Source organism: Saccopteryx bilineata, chromosome 1, assembly GCF_036850765.1.
Source record: "Saccopteryx bilineata isolate mSacBil1 chromosome 1, mSacBil1_pri_phased_curated, whole genome shotgun sequence".
NCBI lineage: Eukaryota > Metazoa > Chordata > Mammalia > Chiroptera > Emballonuridae > Saccopteryx > Saccopteryx bilineata.
In genome coordinates, this window is record NC_089490.1 from 298,492,078 (window position 1) to 298,516,494 (window position 24,417).

Genomic DNA, 24,417 nt, shown 5'->3' on the forward strand with positions numbered 1-24,417 from the left:
TGTTACATCATTTGATGGGCAGGATATAGTAGACAAATACATCTATGCTTTTAGAGAGTGAAAATTTCTGTTTTTTAAGAAAGGAAGAGAAAACAGTCTAGGAGGATCCTGCAGGACACATGGATTAGACCAGGAGTCCCCAAACTACGGCTGCAGGCCGCATGCGGCCCCCTGAGGCCATTTATCTGGCCCCTGCTGCACTTCCGGAAGGGGCACCTCTTTCATTGGTGGTCAGTGAGAGGAGCACAGGATGCATCTGCATCCTGTACTTCTGGAGTACTGTATGTGGCGCCGCCGCAAAGCACGGTCTCGCTCACATACAGTACTACTTCCGGTGACGCAGGATATCACTTGTTATGGCTAGCAGTGACAGATGTGGAACCGGACATTGACCATCTCATAAGCCAAAAGCAGGCCCATAGTTCCCATTGAAATACTGGTCAGTTTGTTAATTTAAATTTACTTGTTCTTTATTTTAAAATTTGTATTTGTTCCCGTTTTGTTTTTTTACTTTAAAATAAGATATGTGCAGTGTGCATAGGGATTTGTTCATAGTTTTTTTTTATAGTCCGGCCCTCCAATGTTCTGAGGGACAGTGAACTGGCTCCCTGTGTAAAAAGTTTGGGGACCCCTGGATTAGACATATGTTCAAAAGATACAATTTGGAAATGTAGCAAGACCATTCATAGCCAGAGAAATAGAAGGATAGAGCAAAATCAACCCCAGTGGCTTAAATTTGGACAAAACCAAACCCAGAGAAGGTTTTGCTTGAACCTGGGCTAGACCTTACTTGATCTCCCCACACTGCCTACAAGTTCAGCAGTGGGAGGGGCCATTCACTATCATCAGCATCTTACTTTAGTTCTCATTTATTTTATGGCTCATCACTGTAACTGCAGGTCAAGCTGCCTCTGGAGAGGGACTTGGTGCACTGGCGTCACCATGACAATATCAAAGCCACCGTGAGTGGATGCTCTGCTAGAGACTATCTGAAGAATGGAGTGGAGATAGAAGGGTTCTTTTTTGAGCTGGCAGTGTAGAAAGAGTTAAGCAGAGCGAGAAGCTAAGAAAAAAAAATTAAAGAAAAGGGAACCTGTTTTGCAAAAGGTGAAGAAGAATGACATGATCCGTACCAGGCTGGGGGCGTTGTGGGGACAGTGGGTATTGAGAGGTGCATTTCATCACAGGTGAAATCTGAAATTCGGGGCCGGGAATGAACTCTTGGAAGGGAAAATTCCTGAATAGGGAGTGAAGGAAGATAGTGAAATCTACCACATGGCCGTCTATATTAGGCTCACAAAGCAGACCACTGCTTAGGCCTCTGTGGGGAGGGATGGCATAATTCTGAGGCAAACAATACTTCTACCAAGACTGGCACCTGAATGAACCCTAAGACAGACCCAACCACTGCAACCTCCTATAACCAAAGTACTTGACATGTTGGAATGCTTTTGTAAACATATGTGAGTAGAGTTTTTTGCAGCAAAGATCAAACACCTGTCAGGCCCTAGAAGTGCTAGCCAAAGTCCTTTATTGTGTTCCAATGCTGTTTAAAGCTGTCAGCCTTGTCTCTTGAAAATAAGAGTTAAGAAAGCAGCTGACTTCAGACAGGCCAAGGACAACAGTTCTGAGAAGCAGAAATGAACGTCTGTCACTAATGTTTAGCCTCTAGTTGCCACTAGCGGGATGACCATGGGGTTCTGGTATTTTCTAGGTAGCCTAAAGCAGAGGAGAAGGCCTCAAAGAAAACTGAGGCAAAAAAAGGAGTTTTCTTTCATGGCAGAACCATTGGGAGGACTGAGAATGGGGTCCAGTCTCCTGACTGCATGTGTCTTTCCAATCCTGGCCAGTAGAGCAGGAGTTGTTTTTAAGCCTGGGTTCATCCTGCTGGGACATCAGTGGGAACAAAAGTGATCATAAGGCCCTGGCCAGTTGCTCAGTGGATAGAGCATCAGCCCAGTGTATGGATGTCCCGGGTTCGATTCCCAGTCAGGGCACACAGGAGAAATGACCATCTGCTTTTCTCCCTCTCCCCCTCCCCCTTCTCTCCCTCTTCCTTTCCCACAGCCAGGGGCTCTATTGGCTTGAGTGTTGGCCCTGGGTGCTGAAGATAGCTCTCACATTGGCCCCAGATGGGGGTTGCCAGGTGGAACCTGGTTGGGGTGCATGAGGGAGTCTGTCTATTTCCCTTCCTCTAACTTAAAAAAAAAAACAGCGGTCATAGGTTGGGTGCGCTGGCTTTGGAGTTAGAACACTTGCGGTCAAGTCTAAGCTCTCTTGCTTCCTAGGTGTAGATTTCAGTACTTCAGTTTCTCCATCTCTAAAGAGTTTGAATGGCAGCTGGAAACTTCCTTCTGGTTTTAAGTTCTGTAACTGTGACATGCTGTTCCAATGCTCATTCTTTTATCTTTTTATCTTTATGTGCCATTATCCTATCTGAATTTTAGGATGACTGAATTTTCTTTCTTTCAAAGCTGACTTTAAAGACTTCTATTTGCAAAAAAAAATTTTTTTTAAGCGAGAGAGACAGAGAGAGGGATGGAGAGAGGGACAGATAGGGACAGACAGGCAGGAAGGGAGAGAGATGAGAAGCATCAATTTTTCATTGTGGCACTTTAGTTATTCATTGATTGTCTTCTCATGTGTGCCTTGACTAGAGGAGGGGGGGGCTCCAGCTGAGCCAGTGACCCCTTGCTCAAGCCAGCAACCTTGAGCTCAAGCCAGAGACCTTTGGGCTCAAGCCAGTGACCATGGCGTCAAATCTATATGATCCTATGCTCGAGCCAGTGACCCGGTGCTCAAGCTGGTGAGCCTGTTCTCAAGCCAGTGATCTCGGGGTCTCAAACCTGGGTCCTCAGTGTCCCAGTCTGACACTCTATCCACTGCACCACCTCCTGGTCAGGCTCCATTTGCATTGTTCCTCTCAACCCCATGACGTTTATTATTCTGTTAAAGATCATCTGGCTGGAGCATCTAGTTCTTTCCTTCAGTACTACTTAGGAGCAGCTATTCAAAAGGTTCTGAACTATAGTGACAAATATGAGGTGGGACTTAGTGCTTAGCAAAGAACAGATACTGTTTCCATGCTTCCTCTCCTTCAGGTACAGAATGCAAATAAAAATTCATTTGATAAATAGACACTTTCCTTGTGAGAACGCTTTTATAGCGTTTGCCTGAGATGTCAGCAGCCTCCAGGAATGGCCTTATATTTTGACAGGGTCTCTCACTTTGGCTGGCAGCCCAAGTCCCTGAGGGAGCTTCTTGACTGGAGTTTTGAGATTTCTAAATATATTCCTTTTCCTCTCCCCTCCTTCCATTGGAAATTGCTAAGTAATTCCACCAACCTTGTTTTCTTTTAAGATCAATAGCAGGCTATTACTACCAGAGTTAGAGGAGCTTCTTTAATGAACTGCTGGCTGACAGTCTGCTTTTAGCTTAGCTCTGATAACACGAGCTGCTTTTCCTAACCACCAGATAGTACGGGGTAGTGGCATGAGACGTGATTCAACGAGGGGTTGCTTTCTAGTTTTGTTTTCTTGGCTTTTTCCTGTCCCACTTTTTCAAACCTGCTCACTCAGGCATGCATTAGCCTTTCCCCAAGTTCCTTACCCCTCCCGACCTCCCACCACGTCCCTCCCTCCCTGCCAGAGGGACCTGGTGCACAGCTGCATTTCCTAATGGTTTGCACGGGAGAATCTCGGCAGTGGCTTCCTCCCCAAGGGCCACGGAAAACATCTGGGCACATGGTCTGCGAAGGACAAAAGCAAAAGTTTGGCAAAGTATGAACAGAGGACAGCCAGTTGGGGGAGCATATGGTACCAATCAAGGCAAGAGGGTTTCTTAATTTCATATTGAGATTCCTCGCCCACTTAAGTTGGAAACCTAATCTTCTGCTTTGAAGGGATAATTTTTTTCTTAGAAATAGTTATGTGGGCACTCTACAAAGGAAACTGATTTCAATGTCAGCCTGGAAACAACTTGCTCAAGGGTTTGGTGAGTAAGGGCATCTAAAAGAATAGGAATAATTACATAGCTGACGCTGAAAAGGTGGGTACCAGGATGAGTCTATCGAAGTTTTACACATTCAAAGCTTTGAGAACTAATTTTAATGCATTCACCGCAATTTACTTGATTTTATTTAAGAGCAAAAACATTTGAAAACTCTATTACTCGTTATTACTCAGACTCTGAAGGCCTTTCTAAGAAACATTTCCCCCACACTGTCTTTAATACAATTAAGTCAAATTGAGTTCCTGGTTAATGACAGGCTGTATATTACTTTCTAATCTTAATACTTGGAAAATGTGATCAATTGTTCCACATATCCAGCAGCCTTTAGAAAAATAAGACAAAAAACTCAAAACTCACCGATTGGCAGCTTATCCCGCTGGGGAGGGTTGTCTTGAATGCCCCTACGTTTGACAAGCCAAGGGTGTAAGGACTGCATCCGTGGTAGGCTCCTCTGTGAAGAAAAAAAATGGGGAAAATGAAACTAAATTCATTCTTCTTTGATCTCTGGCCTGTGGAACACGGGACAGGACACAGAGAAAACCCGAGAAGGCCAGGGAGAGGACATGGAACACCATTAACAGGCAACTCCAATGGCTTCTAAGAAATCCTCTAAACCTACGTCAGGCTGACACCTCTTGCTGGTGTCATAGATTTGAAATTGTGAAAGAGATTTTGGAGGCCATTCAGCCAAGAACTCTGACCTTAGCATTTGCCCTCTTCTGCTACTCTAAAGTAGTGAGACTCATTTTTAAGCGACATGCCAGAATTATCTATTCAACGAGTATTTGTCTTCAAAGTAATCATCTTGAGAAGCCAAATATTTCTTCCTGTGGTGCTATGACTGAACACCTTTGGGGTGTCCTCTTTAAGTGCCTTAAAGGCCACCCTACTTGGCATAGAAGAAACACAGGTCTTGCTTCCTTTTGAACCTGATATAGTCTTACTTAGTATAAATCATCCTTATCACCAATTTTGGCTTCAAATGAGCTTGGCCAGTTTTTCAAATCAAAATCACTTCAGCTGAAGATTTAGGGCTTTGAATTAAGACTATGCAATAGGGCGGTCATATATCTTGAAAAGGAGACACAAACATGTGTTGGACCCTGGTGGCACCATGACTGCTTTGATACTAACTTGGACATACATCTTTCTGAACGTTTACTTAGGTAAAATACCAATCACAACTCTTTTTTAAAAATTAATTTTGTTTTTCAGCTTTACTTCATTAGGATGAGGTAACAATATTGGCATGTACAAAAAGGATGGTGATATTGGGCTTAAAGAAAATGCTGCTGGCCAAGTGGTAGGGAGATGAAAGTAACAAAGACAAACACAGAAGGTGGAGTTTTTCAAAAGTGAGTTCAGATGTTAGTTATGTCACAATCTGTGACCAGAGGCGACTTGTTCTATCTAAGCCTGTTTTCTCCTCTGTCATTGGATTTGAGAGCAGTCATGCAGTTTGAGGCTTGTGTCTCTGGCGTGTCCCTTTTTGGCCATGTGAGGTCACACTGGTCAAGGCCAAAGAGAGAAGGCCACATGCTAGAAGTGCTTTGAGAGTCTGGACTCAGCTCCATAAGCTTCACTGGGTTTGCTCAGCCTGGGCCCAAAGCCAGGCAGGTGGGGGTAGCAGGGCATAGAGGGACAGGGAAGGATCAGCACCCTTTCTGGAGTGAGGAAGCCAATGGAAGTAAAGCTCTTTAATTCTCCTTCTAGTGTAAACCAGGTTCTGCCCAAATGAAAAAGATCTGAACTCTTCTGCAACCTGTACTCCCCCATCTATTTGTTTTGTTTTGATAAACCTCTATGTAGTCCCGACATCCCTTCCCTCGGTGGTGCCTCTAGTCCCATCCCGACATGCCTTAGGACCTTCGTCTCCCTGGTTGCCTTTCTCTCCCAAAACTGAATGCAAACATTCCCAGGGCTCTGCTTTGTCCTGTTAGTGTAGGTTCCCTGCCCGCAGTGTCCCAAATGCTAATCACAATTCTTTATAGTAGTATTTATTTCATAGCAAATGTTTGCTCAGGCCTGTAGTCACTACATGTCCATTTCATATGGAATGTATAGTATTGGATGTGCTTTGGTAATCAGATTTTACAAAAATAAGATGTTTCCAATCTAGACAGAAATTATGGCCATACAGGTCAAAGAATGGGACTATTTCTTTGTTCCATCAACTTTTACTATAACTCATTCCTGCCTTTTACATAAACCTTATTATAAGAGTGTTTGAATGTGTTATGTAAAATTGCCTGAGGGAGGCAACTGTAAGCAAAATTCTTAGTTTTCTTTTATTTTTAATGTTAGTAATTTAGCCATCAAGGGTTTATAATTAACCTATTAAATTATCGATTCTCAAAAGTCACCCGAAGGAGCAGAAATATGCAGGGTTAAATATGCATTCTCTGAACTCAAAAAGAATAAGAGGTGAGAACCTGGTGTGGCCGCCACTTTGAAGTGCGTGTCTGCCTCCTTATAGGGCAGAGATGAAGAGGGCTCAGTGTCCTGTGGTAGAGTCATGAGCTTCTCTGTGTGGAGAACAGTAGTTCTGGCATATGACTTGGCATATGTCACAGTCAAAGCACTTTTAAGAGTCAAAAACCTGTGATGTGACCTTCAATTTCTTAGGAAATTTATGACATAACTGGGACTCTATGCTATTTGTTACCCCAGCCAGAGACCCCTACCTGAGAAAGCCCCTCCACGCTATATTTAAAAAATAGACATTTAGGCCTGACCAGGTGGTGGTACAGTGGATCGAGCATCAGCCTGGGATGCTGATGACCCAGGTTCAAAGCCCTGAGGTCGCCAGTTTGAGTGCAGGCTCACCATTGTGAGTGTGGGGTCGCTGCTTGAGCATGGGACATAGACATGACCCCATGGTCTCTGGCTTGAGCCTGAAGGTTGCTGGCTTGAAGCCCAAGGTCACTGGCTTGAGCAAGAGGTCACTGGCTTGGCTGGAGCTCCCAGTCAAGGAACATATGAGAAAGCAATCAGTGAACAACTAAGATGCTGCAACTATGAGTTGATGCTTCTCATCTTTCTTTCTTCCTGTCTGTCTGTCCCTCCATCTCTATCTCTGTTGCTAAAAGAAAAAATATAATAATAAATAGACATTTAATTTTAGAGTTAGTCAATGTTACTAAAGGTGAGTATGCCAAGGAATGGCTACCTGAAGGAAATGATGTCTGCGTTCTTTGTGTGCGCTCTGGCCATCAGCATGGCCAGGTCGTTGGCTTCTGAGCCGCTGTTCACCAAGAAAATGACCTGGAGGGAAAAGGAAGACACATGCCTCATACTTTATTTTCTTATTATCCAATTCATCCAAAATTGTTGAAGACTGTGTGTCCCAGCCTCTGATTATTCAATTAGCAATAATTGTGCCTCAGATCAACCTCATTGGCCATGACACTGCCCCTGCACAAAGCTGATAATGAAGGGGAGTTCCCTTTAGACCAGGGAACTGAATTAAACTGTCATTTAATTACTGTATGAATTCTACAGGTTTTAAGTGCTAGAGATGCAAAAATGGCTATGGGATGGTCTCAGGTGTGAAACATTCTGGATTTTCTTTGACTTTATTGGATGTCCTGCAAAATGCTAAGTTGGGGAGACCTGCTCAGGTTTTCACAGTGGTTAGTGGCCGAGGGATCCGAGTACCAGTTCTCTTGGTTTCTGAACCTAAACCACGACACCTGATCTGAAGGCTTGGGTCTAGGTTGACTTCCTGATCCTGCAGCCCCAAGGATATCCCAGCCTGGGAGGTCAGTGTGTGGATGTTGGAAACACAAGCAAACAAGCAAAAAATGCAGTTCATCTTGGCCAAAAGGAAGCAGAGATCCGAAGGCTCCTAGATCCCAGGCTTGGGGACTGGGAGGCATGTGCTTGCCCTTGCTGACCTTCTTACTTCTGCTTTTCCATAAACATAGCTGCACTGAACTTAAGTTAGGTTGTAGTTCTGCCAACTTCCTTCATCTCTTCTAGATGCTACAGTAAATACAGTATCCAGGTAATAGACTAAAATAATAATAACTGCTATGGCAAGGTACTGTTCTAGATACTACATATATATTCACTCATTGAATCCCTAAATGCAAATCTTGGCTGCCATTTTGACATCTCCATTCAGTTAAAAAGTTTAGTCATTTCAAATACAGAAAAATTCTCATTTTGCCGAAATATCTTAAGTGTGTCTTTGACTAAATGAATTGAATGTTATTATTTATTTTATTTAAAAATGGCTCCATTCTTTGTAAAAGAAAAAATGCAAAAGACTGCAGAGGTTCTGTGAAACCAAGAGATGAAAACCTCTTGGGGAACATAAAGGAGAAAAGTGTGTGTGGCAGGGGGCTCTTGCTAAGTGGTGTCTGCAAAGATGTGGTGAGGACAGCCACCAGAGGCTTGGTGCTGGTGAAGTGACCTGGGCTGGTTCCACCAGCAATTTGTAAATTCCTTTCTTTTTGATTATTTTCCCATCCAGCTAATAGCTCACTATTTCAGCTGTTCAGTGCACACAAAGGCATACTCCTGCCTCTTAGGGCCTCTCCCCTGACATCATGGGACCCCCCTCCCTTTGGGCTGAGAGCATTATACCTTTAGAGGTTCCGGAAGAAGCGAGGAAAGCTTCTCTGCATATTCATAGCTTGCTGGGTGGAAGAAAAAAGCACTTACGTGCCACAGGAGGCCAAGCTGCTTCTGTGCCACTGCATTTACCTTCCTGGATAAAGAGGAGAGTTATCCACACTGCAGGCCATAGTCCCTCCCCCCATCCGCACCCCTCACTGGTCATTGAACTCAAGAGTTTTAAAGGGCTGACTTCATTCACACAGGAGGAAGAACTCTAACCACCAGAGGTGTCTGGTAACAAATGTGTTGCCTCAAAAAGTAATGAAAGAGACTAGATGATTATCTCATACGGATTTTAGAAAAGACATTTCTAGTTTAGGAGGGAGTTTGAACGTAGCATCTCTTCTAACTAGGTTTTCTTATTAATTATGCTTTATATAGTTTGGAACCTAGAGACAGCTAGATGTAAGCCTGGGTGGCTTCCCTTTTCATTTTTCTACAGAGCAATTGATCCATCAACACAGGTATAAAACATCAGTCTTCTTTCCATCAAAGGAGGTTCCAGTATCTGGGTGTTAGTAATGGAGAATGTTGAACATTTTGTAGCTATGAAACCACTCTCTGTGAGAAAGATTCATGTTGAGGGACAGTATGGACCAGGGGTAGATAAGACCTGGCTTGTCATGCCTTGAAAAGCCAGATTCAGATGTTTGATCTTGACCTAAAGGACAGCAGTGACTGAAGTTTGTTACACAGCAATCTGTTTGTTATTGATAACTGTCACACCAAAAAGAAAATTGGTTCCTGGTTAAACAATTCTGAGAAATGCCAGATCAAACAGGCTTTTTTCACTGCAGGACTTTTCAGCACCTTTAACAGTATTTTCAGGACCTGTAACAGTCTCGGTGTACCGTTTCTCCCCAGCAGGGACATACAATTTGAAGTGTTTCCCAAGCTAATTTTTTCATAGGGCCTTTTGCCATGAAACTTCTTTTAGAACAGGGGTCCCCAAACTTTTTACACAGGGGGCCAGTTCACTGTCCCCTCAGACAATTGGAGGGCCAGACTATAAAAAAAACTAGGAACAAATCCCTATGCACACTGCACAGATCTTATTTTAAAGTTAAAAAAAACGAAATGGGAAAAAATACAATATTTAAAATAAAGAACAAGTAAATTTAAATCAACCAACTGACCAGTATTTCAATGGGAACTATGCTCCTCTCACTGACCACCAATGAAAGAGGTGCCCCTTCCGGAAGTGTGGCGGGGGCCAGATAAATGGCCTCAGGGGGCCGCATGTGGCCCGCGGGCCGTAGTTTGGGGACCCCTGTTTTAGAATATTGTGGAATGTCAGTAAACTCAAACAGAAGAAACCCTTGATTGTGTTTAGCAAAATAAAGCTGAGAGCCACGTGAGGGTAGAATGGGGGGGGGGCAAGGTGGTACTGGCGGGGCCAGCTCGGAGGGCATGGTGGCCTTCCAGGTGTAGGAGGAGAGCTCCCAGGATGCTGGTGTTAACAGGAATTAGTGGGAGGGGCCCGTCGGAGAGGCATTCAGGGGAGGCAGAACCGGGCCTTGGTTGGTTATAGGGAATGAAAAGCAGGGAGGAGTCAAAGATGGCATCAACATTCTTGTTTGGAACGCGGGAAACACCTCAGGATCAGCTGGGAAATGCAGCCAGTTATCTAGGTACCCAGCTCCTGGCAGAGCACATCTGCATAGTAGGTGACCCATGTGAATGGAAATGCACACGTGCATGGAAACTGTATTGTGGAGCACGCGGTGGATTTGGTCTTGATAATGTTGAATTTCAGGTGACGGTGGAGTATTACGGTGCAGGGGAAGTACAGGGTATCTATTCCCCACTCTGGGTTTATTACAGTTACTTTCATAGCTTGGTGAGAGTCCAAGGCTGAAGAAATAAGGGTTGGAAAAGGCTGCTGAAAATGTAGCAACTAAAGGGTCAGAGGAGGGGAGATGGGGTGGGACCCATTCTATGGGACAATATATAAAGGGAAAAACAGGGTGCTAAGGGAAGAGCCTGGGCTGCTCAGAGTGAGGGGGTCAGAGGATGAGCAGGAGATGCACGAAAATCGTGAAAGCCAATGAGAGTGGTCAATCAACAGGGACGGTGCCCTTCATTCTTGGGAGGGTTCGTTGAGAATGTTATACATTTTTCTCTACTTCACTTTTCTTTACTTCTTTTCTGTTTGTCTTATATCTTAAATTTCACTTGAAATTTATTTTGTACGCGCTTCAGGACCTCGCATGGGACTAGTGATTCCCGAAGATAGAAGCAGGAAGGAGGTTGGTGGGGGGGAAGACGGGGTCTGGACCCCAGGTTAAATCTCACTCCACACCGCCTGACCGCGGCTTGCTGGGAGGCCTTCCAGCCCCCGCTCTGACAGAAGGGTCCAGACCTATTCTGCTTATTTAGACTTGCTGCTTTATGTTTGTCCTACTTACTGTGAATTTTATTGGCCAGATTATTAAAGGCAAGAGAAGTCATTGAAATAAGCTGTAGGCACTGAAACCAGAAGGACCTGCGAAGGCATTGGTGTGGGTGGGCTGATGGCCCAGGCAGCAGAGGATCTCTGGGTTAATGGAACCACACAGTCCTAATGTAAATTTCCAGCCAGGTTACATCCTTCCTTTACTGTCCTTTCTCTCCTCATCTGTCAATCACAGTAGATGAAAACCCTCAGGCTGGAAGTGACTTCTCATCTCCCATCATCCCCCACCCCGGCCCTTGTTTGTGGGAACTACCTGCTGGTCCTTTCTTTCTGCCTTTTCCCAGGGCAGTCCTGCCTTTGGAAGCTGTTACTAGTGAGGAGAAACCCACACGTACCCAAGTCCACAGCAACAGTCTAATCATATGGTCCACTCCACCTTGCATGGGCAATGAGAATGACTAAAACTTGCATTGTCAAGAAAAAAAAAATTGCAGTATTAAGATTCGCCCCTGCTCCCCAGGAAATAGCAGGGAGCAAGTCAGCCATAAACTGGGATATGCCCAAGGAGAGAGAATTTTTAATCAGGGTTCTGAATCCCTAACGTGACCATTAGCCTGCTTTCCACATATTCTTCTGAAGTGAAAACCCCAGAATTTCAAGGATACTTACGGGTGGCAGTGACCAACACTGACAGTGACAATCCCAGAAAAGAAATCCAGGTATCTGTTTCCCTCATAATCAAATAGCCACTGCATGTGACCCTGGTGGAGGAGCAAGGGCTTCGGGAAGTAGGCCGTGAACACGGGAGAGAGGTGTTGCTCGTGGATCTCCAGGACACGCTTGTAGGGCAGGGACTGTGGACAGACAGCACGCCGGCATTGAGAATCTTTCCTCCTGTCTGTACATTTCTCACAATGGGTCACACAGCAATGCCTCATCACTCTACTGAGGAGTGTGGAGCTGTCACCTTGCGCTCACCAGCGGGTGAGTCTGCTCCATGCCTGCCTTGCAAATAACAGATGTTAGTAATGTGGCCCTCCTAACCCTTTCTAGATCAAGCATGAAGAAAGGTACAGGCAATTTTTACCTCCCAATGGAAAGCCTTGGCTTTGAGTTGATTTTAACTGTGGAGAAAAGCAAGACTTGGAAAGTAAATGTCTGAAGTAATACATCAGTTTAAAAATTTTTTTTATTTTGCTGAATTTTTTTTTTTTTTAGAATAAAACAATGAAATGCTGGTGATGTTCACTTCTGCAATGATCAAACCTGCCTCCCTGCTCCTCTTCTTTTTGGGTCTCATTGACTATCTATTAGTTCTACAATTTCTAACCTATGGATATTATATAGAACAAATAATTTGGAGTGAGAGAGAGAGAAATATTTATTAGCCTGAGAGCCAAATGATAACTTTATGTTTTTTTGGTGGAGAACGCAGCGTAGTCAGATTATGCATTGACATATGTGACAGTCAAAATCAGAACACCGTTTTTTAAAGTTAATGTGCGCTGTCCTATTTTGTGATATGTAGTATTCATGTATGTGCATGTCTGTTTCTCTGTTCTGTGTGGTCACGATTGTCTCTTGCACTGTCTTCCATCTCTGCCTCTGTCTCTGACTCTCTTTCACAAACATGCACACTGATTCATCCAGCAACATTGAATGGAGTCAGGGTTCAGCTGCTCCCAGTGATTTAAAGGACAGGTGATCTGGGATAGGATGTCTCAGTGGCAGGCGGGGCCCCTTGCAGGTCCTTCTTGAGGAAACAAGTAACTTAACCATTTTGAGAAATATCTCCTCTTTTGGATTTTTCTAAAGCTCTCTTACCTGGTATCTTTCAGGCGTGAAGTCATATGGAGGCATTCTGGGTTTTGTATGAAGACCAAGCTTGGTTACAGATCTCCAGAAAGTGCCTACTAAGAGGGAAGTGAGTTAGGATCCTCAACTAACTATCAGACAGGCTTGTTTGTATAAATCACCTACAGTTACTTGAATCAAGGTCCTTAGGATATTTTATTTCTTTGTTAAAAAAATCATTTAAATTGGTCTTTAGTTCGGATTTAAAAATTGAGGCATCTAAATAATAATTTTCTGGAATAAAAAGGACAGTTGCTCTCAAATGTAGTCAGAAAAGGTGCGGGAGATATGGGGGGAAGACATGGTTCTCCCATTGGGGTCCTTCACAAGCATGGGAAGCTCCTCCCCCACCCCTGTGTCAACCACATTTCTCTTTTCAGATGACTAAGTGTCTTCCAATGTTCTGTGTTGTGTGGAATATATTCTCCTTGTTAATAGAGGTTCTTTCTAAGTGTTGGGTTGGCCAGTGCCTGGATCCCAGTATTTATACCAATTCCTGATACAGGGTTGATTTTCAATAGACAAGGAATGAATCGCTCTTGACTTTTCTTATAGGGAAGAAAGAGAGAGAGGAAGAAATGCTGGACAATGTACTACAGTCACAAGTACCACATGCAAACGGGTCAGAAAGACAAAACCTTCCTCGAAAACATGACCACACAAAGATCAAGACAACGCAAGACTGTGAGAAAGCACAGATAAGCTAAGCCAGAGGATTCTTTCATTGTTTGGAGCTAGAAGGGATCTTAGATTTTTTTTTAAATTCAAATGCTCATTTATAGATGATCAAACCAACCTAAAGTGGCAAATTAATGTGTTTAAGGTCAGTGAGCTGCGGCATAAGAATGAAACTCCAAGTTCTTGACTCCCAGCCCAGTACTTTCTCGCTCACTCATTAACCACTGTCAGCCTCCCCTTCTGGTACAGACTTACATGGAATAATGAAGCCAGAGACAGCGGTGCCTAGTGACTTTATAAGTACTCTTTGAAAAGAATGCCACTAATTTGGAAGATTCAAGGTCAGTATCGAGAGAATTTTGCAGGTGGCCATGAGATCTCTTGTTCAGCAAAAACTTTTGAATACGTGGATGAAATGCTGGTATTCTGTGTGGTTGTGAAGTCTTAGTCCAGAGAAACACAATGGACAATTGTGTTTTTGAAAGAAGATGACTCCTGCCTGACCTGTGGTGGCGCAGTGGATAAGGTGTCAACCTGGAAATGTTGAGGTCGCCGGTTCGAGACCCTGGGCTTGCCTGGTCGGGGCACGTGTGGGAGTTGATGCTTCCTGCTCCTCCCCCCTTCTATCTCTCTCTCTCTCTCTCTCTCCTCTCTCTCTCCTTTCTAAAATGAATAAATAAAATAAAAATAAAATTTAAAAAAAAAAAAAAAAAAAAAAAAGAAAGAAGATGAAATGTAATAGCACTAAATGTGTTTTCTTTCAAAGAACTCTCATTCACTTTTCTGCTCTAGAGAATCATGAATGTCATTAATTTGCTCCTCCTTTAAAAGTGAGTGGCTTTCAGCTATTCAAGCATAAAAATAACCTCCAAAATGACACCTTAGGTTTTCTGAGAATTCCGGCTTTGAAAAGCTTCTAAATTACATCAGTCTCTCTACATCAGTCATTCTTCTGAGATGAAAAAAAAATTCTGAGTGTTTCTAAGAATTCACACTTTCGTCACTCCTTTAGTTCATTTTCCTGTTTGCGAAACTGGAGCTGGCCACTGAGGGGCTGGCAGCTCTCTTTGTTTCCAGGTTATGAAAATAAGCGGAAGGGGGTGAGAACTGGAAAGAAAGGTTTGATAAAGGAAAGCCTGAATTTTAAACAGTCAAGGCAGATTCATTCATTCATTCATTCATTCATTCACCCAATTGATAGGAATATGACGGTGGGATGAGGGCCCCCAATGAAATACTGTACATAAAATCCTGTTCTCGAAAAGAAGGAAGGAAAGAAGACAGATAGCAACCAAGTAGGAAAAATGATTCATCAGGAAGTGAAATAAATCTAGATACCATCTCAAAAGTCTTGCTTTTTATAACTCCTCTCTCACTAAACGACCCAAACTCAAAAAATAAGAGTAATACTAGTATCGATAGACAAAAAAATACCCAAACAAAAATGCTTGGCTATTTATTATTTGCTAGAAAAAACTAAAATCTAAATATAGAAATAAGTCTGTGTTCTTTATTCAAAATAGCCTATGTCACCCGACCAGGTGGTGGCGCAGTGAATAGAGCATCGGACTGGGATGCGGAGGACCCAGGTTCGAGACCCTGAGGTCGCCAGTTTGAGCGCGGGCTCATTGGATTTGAGCAAGGCTCACCAGCTTGAGCCCAAGGTCGCTGGCTTGGGCAAGGGGTCACTCGGTCTGCTGTAACGCCCCCCCCATCAAGGCACATATGAGAAATCAGTCAATGAACAACTAAAGAACTGCAACGAGAATTGATGTTTCTCATCTCTCTCCCTTCCTGCTGTCTGTCTGTCCCTCTCTCTGGCTCTCTCTGTCTCTGACACACACACACACACACACACACACACACACACACACACACACACACACACAAAGCCTATGTTTTGAGGATGACCTAAGAGTTGAAGGTTAATAACAGCTCAGTTATGAGCATGGCCCCAGATGGGCAGAGCATGGGCCCCAGACAAGGGTTGCCGGGTAAATCCTAGTTGGGGTGCGTGTGGGAGTCTGTCTCACTTAAAAGGAAAAAAAAATAAAGTAAATGAAGAGTTGAGGTTTAATAAAGCCTCTCTTGGGTTCTTGGAACCCGTGTGTGTGTACAGTATGCACACAGCTGCCCATGTGTCCGTGCACAGGGCTGTGTGTGTATAGGGGCAGACAGACCCAAGGGGGGTTGGAGGGGGTAACTGAGATCTGGATTCATAAAACTGGATGCCAGGTCTGTATGGGCCTATTTTGTTTCTTTTTTTCATTTTAACTGGTCTGATGCTGCCTTCTTAGGCCTCATGCTAAACACAGATGACAGCTGATGATTTTTATCCAACGCACCAATTTTTACTTCAATTCACCTGAACAACTCAATTTACAAGTGCCATTCAATCTGGAGAACACCACCACCCATATATAATAAATGCCAAGTGGGAAACTAGATTCAATTTTCCTACTGCCTGGTTCTCACAGCTCCAGAACAGGCAAGTCAGCTTGCCCTTTTCTTCTCTCCCCCGAATCATAGGATTACAAAGTGAAAACCTGTTGAGACAGATATGTGCCAGAAATCAATTTGTGTGGGCGTTTGAAAATTCTAGGGGCTATTCTCTTTGTAATGATAAAGATTTTCCTAACATTGTTCCAACCAGATTTCAGCACGGGGTGGGGGGGCACTTATAAAGGGCTTCTTCCTTACTCTTAAAAAAAGGCTATAAAATATTTGAAAATGCCCCATGGATACAGTTGATAGAACATTAAGGTGATTTATTAAAGTGTTAATTATGCCTTACTTCTTCTAGTGTATTAGGTAACTTAAAACAAAAATAACTTGTCACTTTGGGTATCTTATTGGATACTTGGGATGTCGATGAGTTTGGAAGATTTTATCATTCACTTTAGACCTGAGGCATGGACAGATGAAATGTGAGGTGTTTGCCATTTTGAAGACCCCCCCACTCCCACCCCATGGGGTTGAGGGCTAGAGATACCACCTCATGGAGGCCTGCTGAGACTGAGCTGAGGTCTGGAAAGGGAGGGGCAGTTGGCTGAGGGAGAACGTTTTTTCTCATCTGCTCCCCACTGAGCTGGAGCTGCCAGCTCCCAGACCCGAGAGATCTTTTTTCTTTTTTTTTTTTTTTTTTTTTTTTTATTTTATTTTATTTTTTATTTTTTATTTTTTTTTTTTATTTTTATTTTTTTATTTTATAATTTTATTTTTTTAATGGGGTGACATCAATAAATCAGGATACATATATTCAAAGATAACAAGTCCAGGTTATCTTGTCGTTCAATTATGTTGCATACCCACCACCCAAAGTCAGATTGTCCTCTGTCACCTTCTATCTTGTTTCCTTTGTGCCCCTCCCACCCCCTATCCCTCTCCCATTCCCCCCTCCCCCCGTAACCACCACACTCTTATCAATAGTTTCACTATTATGTCCCACCTACGTATGGAATAATACAGTTCCTGTTTTTTTCTGATTTACTTATTTCACTTCGTATCATGTTATCAAGATCCCACCATTTTGCTGTAAATGTTCCGATGTCATCATTTCTTATGGCTGAGTAGTATTCCATAGTGTATATGTGCCACATCTTCTTTATCCAGTCATCTATTGATGGGCTTTTTGGTTGTTTCCATGTCCTGGCCACTGTGAACAATGCTGCAATAAACATGGGGCTGCATGTGTCTTTACGTATCAATGTTTCTGAGTTTTGGGGATATATACCCAGTAGAGGGATTGCTGGGTCATAAGGTAGTTCTATTTTCAGTTTTTTGAGGAACCACCATACTTTCTTCCATAATGGTTGTACTACTTTACATTCCCACCAACAGTGTATGAGGGTTCCTTTTTCTCCACAGCCTCTCCAACATTTGCTATTACCTGACTTGCTAATAACAGCTAATCGAACAGGTGTGAGGTGGTATCTCATTGCCGTTTTGATTTGCATTTCTCTAATAGCTAAAGAAGATGAGCATCTTTTCATATATCTGTTGGCCATTTGTATTTCTTCCTGGGAGAAGTGTCTATTCATATCCTCTTCCCATTTTTTTATTGGATTGTTTGTTTCTTTGTTGTTGAGTTTTATGAGTTCTTTGTATATTTTGGATATTAGGCCCTTATCTGAGCTGTTGTTTGAAAATATCATTTCCCATTTAGTTGGCTTTCTGTTTATTTTGTTATCAGTTTCCCTTGCTGAGCAAAAACTTCTTAGTCTGATGTAGTCCCATTCATTAATTTTTGCCTTCACTTCTCTTGCCATTGGAGTCAAATTCATAAAATGCTCTTTAAAACCCAGGTCCATGAGTTGAGTACCTATGTCTTCTTCTATGTACTTAATTGTTTCAGGTCTTATGTTTAGATCTTTGATCCATTTTGAGTTAATTTGTGTACAGGGGGAGAGACTGTAGTCCAGTTTCATTCTTTTGCATGTGGCTTTCCAGTTTTCCCAGCACCATTTATTGAAGAGGCTTTCTTTTCTCCATTGTGTGTTGTTGGCCCCTTTATCAAAAATTATTTGACTATATATATGTGGTTTTATTTCTGGACTTTCTATTCTGTTCCATTGGTCTGAGTGTCTATTTTTCTGCCAATACCATGCTGTTTTGATTGTCGTGGCCCTATAATAGAGTTTGAAGTCAGGTATTGTTATGCCCCCAGCTTCATTCTTTTTCTTTAGGATTGCTTTGGCTATTCGGGGTTTTTTATAGTTCCATATAAATCTGATGATTTTTTGCTCTATTTCTTTAAAAAATGTCATTGGAATTTTGATGGGAATTGCATTAAATTTGTATATTGCTTTGGGTAATATAGCCATCTTGATTATATTTATTCTTCCTAGCCAAGAACAAGGTATATTCTTCCATCTCATTATATCTTTTTCGATTTCCCTTAACAATGGTTTATAGTTTTCATTATATAAGTCCTTTACATTCTTTGTTATGTTTATTCCTAAGTATTTTATTTTTTTTGTTGCAATCGTGAAGGGGATTATTCTTTTGAGTTCCTTCTCAGTTGTTTCATTGTTGGCATATAGAAAGGCTATTGACTTCTGTATGTTAATTTTGTATCCTGCGACCTTACTGTATTGGCTTATTATTTCTAGTAGTCTTTTTGTGGATTCTTTGGGGTTTTCGATGTATAGGATCATATCATCTGCAAAAAGTGATACCTTTACTTCTTCTTTTCCGATATGGATGCCTTTTATTTCTTTGTCTTGTCTGATTGCTCTGGCTAGAACCTCTAGTACCACATTAAATAAGAGTGGAGAGAGTGGACAACCCTGTCTTGTTCCTGATTTAAGGGGGAAAGCCTTCAGTTTAGTGCCATTTAATATGATGTTAGCTGATGGTTTATCATATATGGCCTTTATCATGTTGAGATATTTTCCTTCTATACCCATTTTGTTGAGAGTCTTAAACATAAAATTGTGTTGTATTTTATCGAAAGCCTTTTCTGCGTCTATTGATAAGATCATGTGGTTTTTGTTCTTTGTTTTGTTGATATGGTGTATTACATTAACCGTTTTACGTATGTTGAACCATCCTTGAGATTCTGGGATGAATCCTACTTGATCATGATGTATTATTTTTTTAATATGTTGTTGTATTCGATTTGCTAGTATTTTGTTTAGTATTTTAGCATCTGTATTCATTAGAGATATTGGTCTGTAGTTTTCTTTTTTTGTGCCATCCTTGCCTGGTTTTGGTATGAGGGTTATGTTGGCCTCATAAAATGTGTTTGGAAGTATTGCTTCTTCTTCAATTTTTTGGAAGACTTTGAGTAGAATAGGAACCAAGTCTTCTTTGAATGTTTGATAAAATTCGCTGGTATAGCCGTCAGGGCCTGGACTTTTATTTTTGGGGAGGTTTTTTATGGTTTTTTCTATTTCTTCTCTACTGATAGGTCTGTTTAGGCTTTCTGCTTCTTCTTGACTCAGTCTAGGAAGGTTGTATTGTTCTAGGAATTTATCCATTTCTTCTAGGTTGTTGAATTTAGTGGCATAAAGTTTTTCATAGTATTCTACAATAATTCTTTGTATATCTACGGTGTCCGTGGTGATTTCTCCTCTTTCATTTTGGATTTTGTTTATATGAGTTCTTTCTCTTTTTTCCTTGGTAAGTCTTGCCAAGGGTTTGTCAATTTTGTTGATCTTTTCAAAGAACCAGCTCCTTGTTCTATTAATTTTTTCTATAGTTTTTCTGTTTTCTAATTCATTTATTTCTGCTCTGATTTTTATTATCTCCTTTCTTCGGCTGGTTTTGGGTTGTCTTTGTTCTTCTTTTTCTAGTTCCTTAAGGTGGGAAGTTAAGTGGTTCACTTGGGCTCTCTCTTGTTTGTTCATATATGCCTGAAGCGATATGAACTTCCCTCTTATCACTGCTTTTGCTGCATCCCATAGATTCTGATATGTCGTATTGTCATTTTCATTAGTCTGTATATATCTTTTGATCTCTGCACTTATTTCTTCTTTGACCCATTCATTTTTTAAAAGTATGTTGTTTAGTTTCCACATTTTTGTGGGATTTTTTTCCTCTTTTTTGCAGTTGAATTCTAGTTTCAAGGCTTTATGATCAGAAAATATGCTTGGTACAACTTCAATTTTTCTGAATTTGCTGATATTGTTTTTGTGGCCCAACATATGGTCAATTCTTGAGAATGATCCATGTACACTGGAGAAAAATGTATACTCAGTCACTTTGGGATGAAATGTCCTGTAGATGTCTATCATATCCAGGTGCTCTAGTGTTTTGTTTAAGGCCACTATGTCTTTGTTGATTCTCTGTTTGGATGACCGATCTAGAGCCGTCAGCGGTGTATTGAGGTCTCCAAGTATGATTGTATTTTTGTCAGTTTTTGTTTTAAGATCAATAAGTAGCTGTCTTATATATTTTGGTGCTCCTTGGTTTGGTGCATATATATTAAGAATTGTTATGTCTTCTTGATTCAGTGTCCCCTTAGCCATTATGAAATGGCCATTTTTGTCTCTAAGTACTTTTCCTGTCTTGTAGTCAGCATTATCCGATATGAGTATTGCTACACCTGCTTTTTTTTGGATGTTATTTGCTTGGAGTATTGTTTTCCAGCCTTTCACTTTGAAAATGTTTTTATCCTTGTTACTTAGATGAGTTTCCTGTAGGCAGCATACAGTTGGATTTTCTTTTTTAATCCATTCTGCTACTCTGTGCCTTTTTATTGGTGAGTTTAATCCATTTACATTTAGTGTAATTATTGATACTTGTGAGTTCCCTATTGCCATTTTATATCTTGCTTTCTGTTAGTTTTGTGTCTTGTTTGATCCTTCTCTTTCGTTTTTCTATCTTTTGTTTTTATTTGGTTGTATTCCATACATCTTTCCTCTGTTGCTGTCTTTTTTATCTCATGTGCTTCTGTGGTGGTTTTTTCAATGGTGGTTACCTTTGAGTAATGAAAAGGGTCCCTACCCTGTTCATTGTAGCGAACTATTTTGTGAGTACTTTTGCACTCCATCGTCCTTTGCTACTGTTAATCTCCGTCTTCTCCCCCTCTTTCTTTTTGTTGTTGTCACAGTTTAAATTTGGTTTTATTGTGTTCTTCTTGGAGCTTTTACTTGTGGCTCTGTTTTTTTTTGTTCTTTGTATCTGATTGGAGAACCCCCTTTAGTAATTCCTGGAGTGGGGGTTTTCTGATGATAAATTCCCTCATCTTTTCTGTATCTGTGAATGTTTTTATTTCTCCTTCGTATTTGAAGGATAGCTTTGATGGGTATAGTATTCGTGGCTGAAAGTTCCTCTCTTTCAGGACTTTAAATATTGGGGTCCACTCTCTTCTAGCTTGTAGAGTTTCTGCTGAGAAATCTGATGATAATCTAATGGGCCTTCCTTTATATGTTGTATTCTTCTTTTCCCTGGCTGCCTTGAGAATTTTTTCTTTGCTGTTGGTTTGTGTCAATTTCATTATGATATGCCTTGGAGTAGGTTTGTTGGGGTTAAGAAAACTTGGAGTTCTGTTTGCTTCTTGAACTTGAGGCTTTAGTTCTTTCCACAGGCTTGGGAAGTTCTCATCAATTATTTGTTTAAGTATGTTCTCCATTCCATTTTCTCTCTCTTCTCCCTCTGATATACCTATTATTCTTATGTTATTCTTTTTGATGGAGTCAGATAATTCTTGTAGGGCTATCTCATTTTTTTTAATTTTTGAGTCTCTTTCTTCTTCTCTCTGTTGTGCCTCAAGTTGCTTGTCTTCTATTTCACTAATCCTCTCTTCTATCTGACCTGTTCTATTAGCTAAGCTTGTTACTTCGTTTTTCAGCTCGTGAATTGAGTTTTTCATCTCTGTTTGATTTGTTTTTATAGTTTCAATTTCCTTGGACATATATTCTTTGTGTTCATGGAGTTGTTTTCTGAGCTCCCTATATTGCCTTTCTGTGTTTTCTTGTATATCTCGGAGGATTTTTAGGATTTCTATCTTGAATTCTCTGTCATTTAGCTCCAAGGTTTCCAATATATTAAATTTTTTCTCCATAGATTTTTCCTCATCTAGCTGTGTTACCTCTCTTTCTTTTGTATCCATGATATTCGATTTTCTCTTCCTTAATGGCATCTGAGGGTGTTTTTGTTGATAGTATTAATGAGATTTAATAAAGAATAAAAAGTTAAAAAAAATAAAAAAATAACAAATCGAAAAGAGTTGTTTTTTTTAAACAAAATTAATAATGAAATAAAGAAAAATAAAATAAAATAAAAATTTTTTAAAAAAGGAAATTATTCCCCCCCTCTTTTTTTCCTCTCCTCTCCTCTCCCCTCTTTCTTGAGAAAATCTTGTGGTGGACTGTGAGTTATAACAAACAATGCCTGTGATGGAGGGCCTGAATTGGGGAAAAGTAATAAAGGGGCAAAAAAGAGAGAAAGAAAAAAAAAATGGAAAAAAAAAAAAAAAAAGAAAAAAGAAAAAAAAAAGAGCGTATGGACCCACAAAAAGCAAATAAGGAAAAAATTTGGGTCAAGAATAAAATGATTTGCTTTTAGGTGTTGGTTTTCTAAGAGTTATGATGAGAGGAATAAGAGGAAAATGGAAAAATGGGGGGACAAATTAAAAACTTACTATTGTATTTAGTGGAACAAGAACTAGATAATATGGAGAGCCAGGGATGGGAGCACTGCTAGTGAGTTAAAAAGGTGAAGTAAAAACCCCCCAAAATGCCACAAACATAGGTTTGAGTCCCAGATAAGATAATTTGTTTGTTATTGAGGTTTGAATGAGAGGAGATGTAAAGGAGAAAGGAAGAAACTAATATAGAGGGAGAAAAGAAAGAGAGAGAGAGAAAAAAAGAGGGAACCACTAAAAGAAGAAAAAAGAAAGGAGAGAGAGAGAGAGAGTTAAGGGTTTTGGAGTGCAACCCTCATAGAGAGAAAGGAAGAGAAGAGAAATGATAATGGGAGATGTAACACTTATGGGTAGTGTAGTTCAGGGAGAGGAGAGAGTAAGACCGGTAGAGAGTTAATCGGCCAAATTGGAGGAGGAAAAAAAAGTCTCAAGAATGAAGATAAGAGAAACAAACGAACAAATATAATAAAATGGGATAGGTTATAAAGTCTGCAGATTATTCTTGATTTTGAGAGGTTATCTTCTTGCTTTTTCTTTTCTCTCCCTCTTCCTGGTCGGTGACTCTGTACCCCGGGTTCTGCCCCTTTGGCACGCTCAGGTAGAGGTTTGCAGTTGATAAGTCTCTATGGCAATGTCATGTATTGTGCTTTATTCTCGTTGGGAGTCGAGGCTCATTAGCATTTATAGGCTCCGACAGTGAGAGAGTCCGTGTTCCTGGAGCCTTTCTCCTAGTCTTTCCTTCCTCAATTAGTAGCCTGATAGTCCAGGTATGGGGTTGCTGCTGCCTCTGCCTGGATAGTAAGAGGCTCAAATTGCTGGCAACTCCCCACTCTATTTCCACTCAGCACAGGGCTCTGGGTAAGGCTCAGTCAGTCAGAGCTGCTAGCATAATCAGGCGGGCTTTCCGCCCACTCGAAGACCTCTGGCTCTGCCACTCTATCCGGTAACACAAGCGGGCGCCCACTTCCGGGGCGCTTGGAGGAAACTCTCACTCACTGTCTGCAACCAGGATATCCGGCCAGCAGTCTCACGCTCTGAGTGAAACCCCCAACCGCAGGGAAAAGTTGCAGCGTTGGAATTGAGTCTCGCTCCGTCCCCGTGTGCGGCTTTTGCAAGGCGCTGGGGCGGCCCGAGATTCCGCTTTGGCCCACACAAAGGCCCCTGACTCTGCCCCTCTGTGCGGTAACACGGGCGTGCACTGCCGAGGCACTCGGAGGAATCGCTCACTCCTTATCTGCGCGCGCAAACCAGGATATGAGGCCGGCCGCGTTTCGCTCTGAGTGAAACAGCCTCCAGCACGGAAAATCTCCACCGTTGGGATTAGTTCTCACTCCCTCCCGTGCGTGGCTTTCCCAGGGCGCTGGGGCTGCCCAGAGACTCTGCCCTCAGCCCACAGAAAGGCCTCTGACCCTGCCTCTCCGTGGGGCAACACGGGTACCCACTTCCGCGGCTTAGGAAGAAATCTCTCTTCCACTAACTGCGCACCGACCAGGAGACCGGGTAAAATGGCCGCTCCGCTTGTCTTTCTTTGTTTGGGTTTGGCGCGAGTGTTAGCATGTATTGCCCGGGTTGCCACAGGGTCAGATTTTCCTCGGCTTGGATCTCTGAGCCACAGCCTGGTTCGGCCGTTTTTGCTGCGGCGGCCTGGATCTATTCACCCCCTTTGCCCGCCTCAGTTTCTATATTCACAGTTACCAGAAAAAGCCGCCCTGTTTAGGTTAGTGAGGAAGGTGGAGCATTTCTTACTCCCTATTTCCTTCGGGGT

The 24,417-nt window shown here is 41.9% G+C and overlaps 1 protein-coding gene and 1 pseudogene across 2 annotated transcripts in view; both read right to left on the reverse strand.

Annotated features, from left to right (window-relative positions):
- Window positions 1–24,417, reverse strand: part of AGXT2 (alanine--glyoxylate aminotransferase 2) — a 47,098-nt gene that overhangs the window by 18,450 nt on the left and 4,231 nt on the right. Inside the window, exons 2-7 of one of the 2 annotated variants that reach the window (XM_066244322.1) lie at window positions 12,854–12,939; window positions 11,699–11,883; window positions 8,602–8,725; window positions 7,181–7,275; window positions 4,369–4,462; window positions 3,655–3,748 (exon numbers count right to left, since the gene is read on the reverse strand). In XM_066244322.1, coding sequence (XP_066100419.1) covers window positions 3,655–3,748; window positions 4,369–4,462; window positions 7,181–7,275; window positions 8,602–8,725; window positions 11,699–11,883; window positions 12,854–12,939 — 678 coding nt within the window. Of the gene's footprint in view, window positions 1–3,654; window positions 3,749–4,368; window positions 4,463–7,180; window positions 7,276–8,601; window positions 8,726–11,698; window positions 11,884–12,853; window positions 12,943–24,417 lie in introns of both variants that reach the window. The other variant, XM_066244318.1, reaches the window with a different exon arrangement.
- LOC136321539 (U4 spliceosomal RNA) lies at window positions 7,318–7,437 on the reverse strand (annotated as a pseudogene).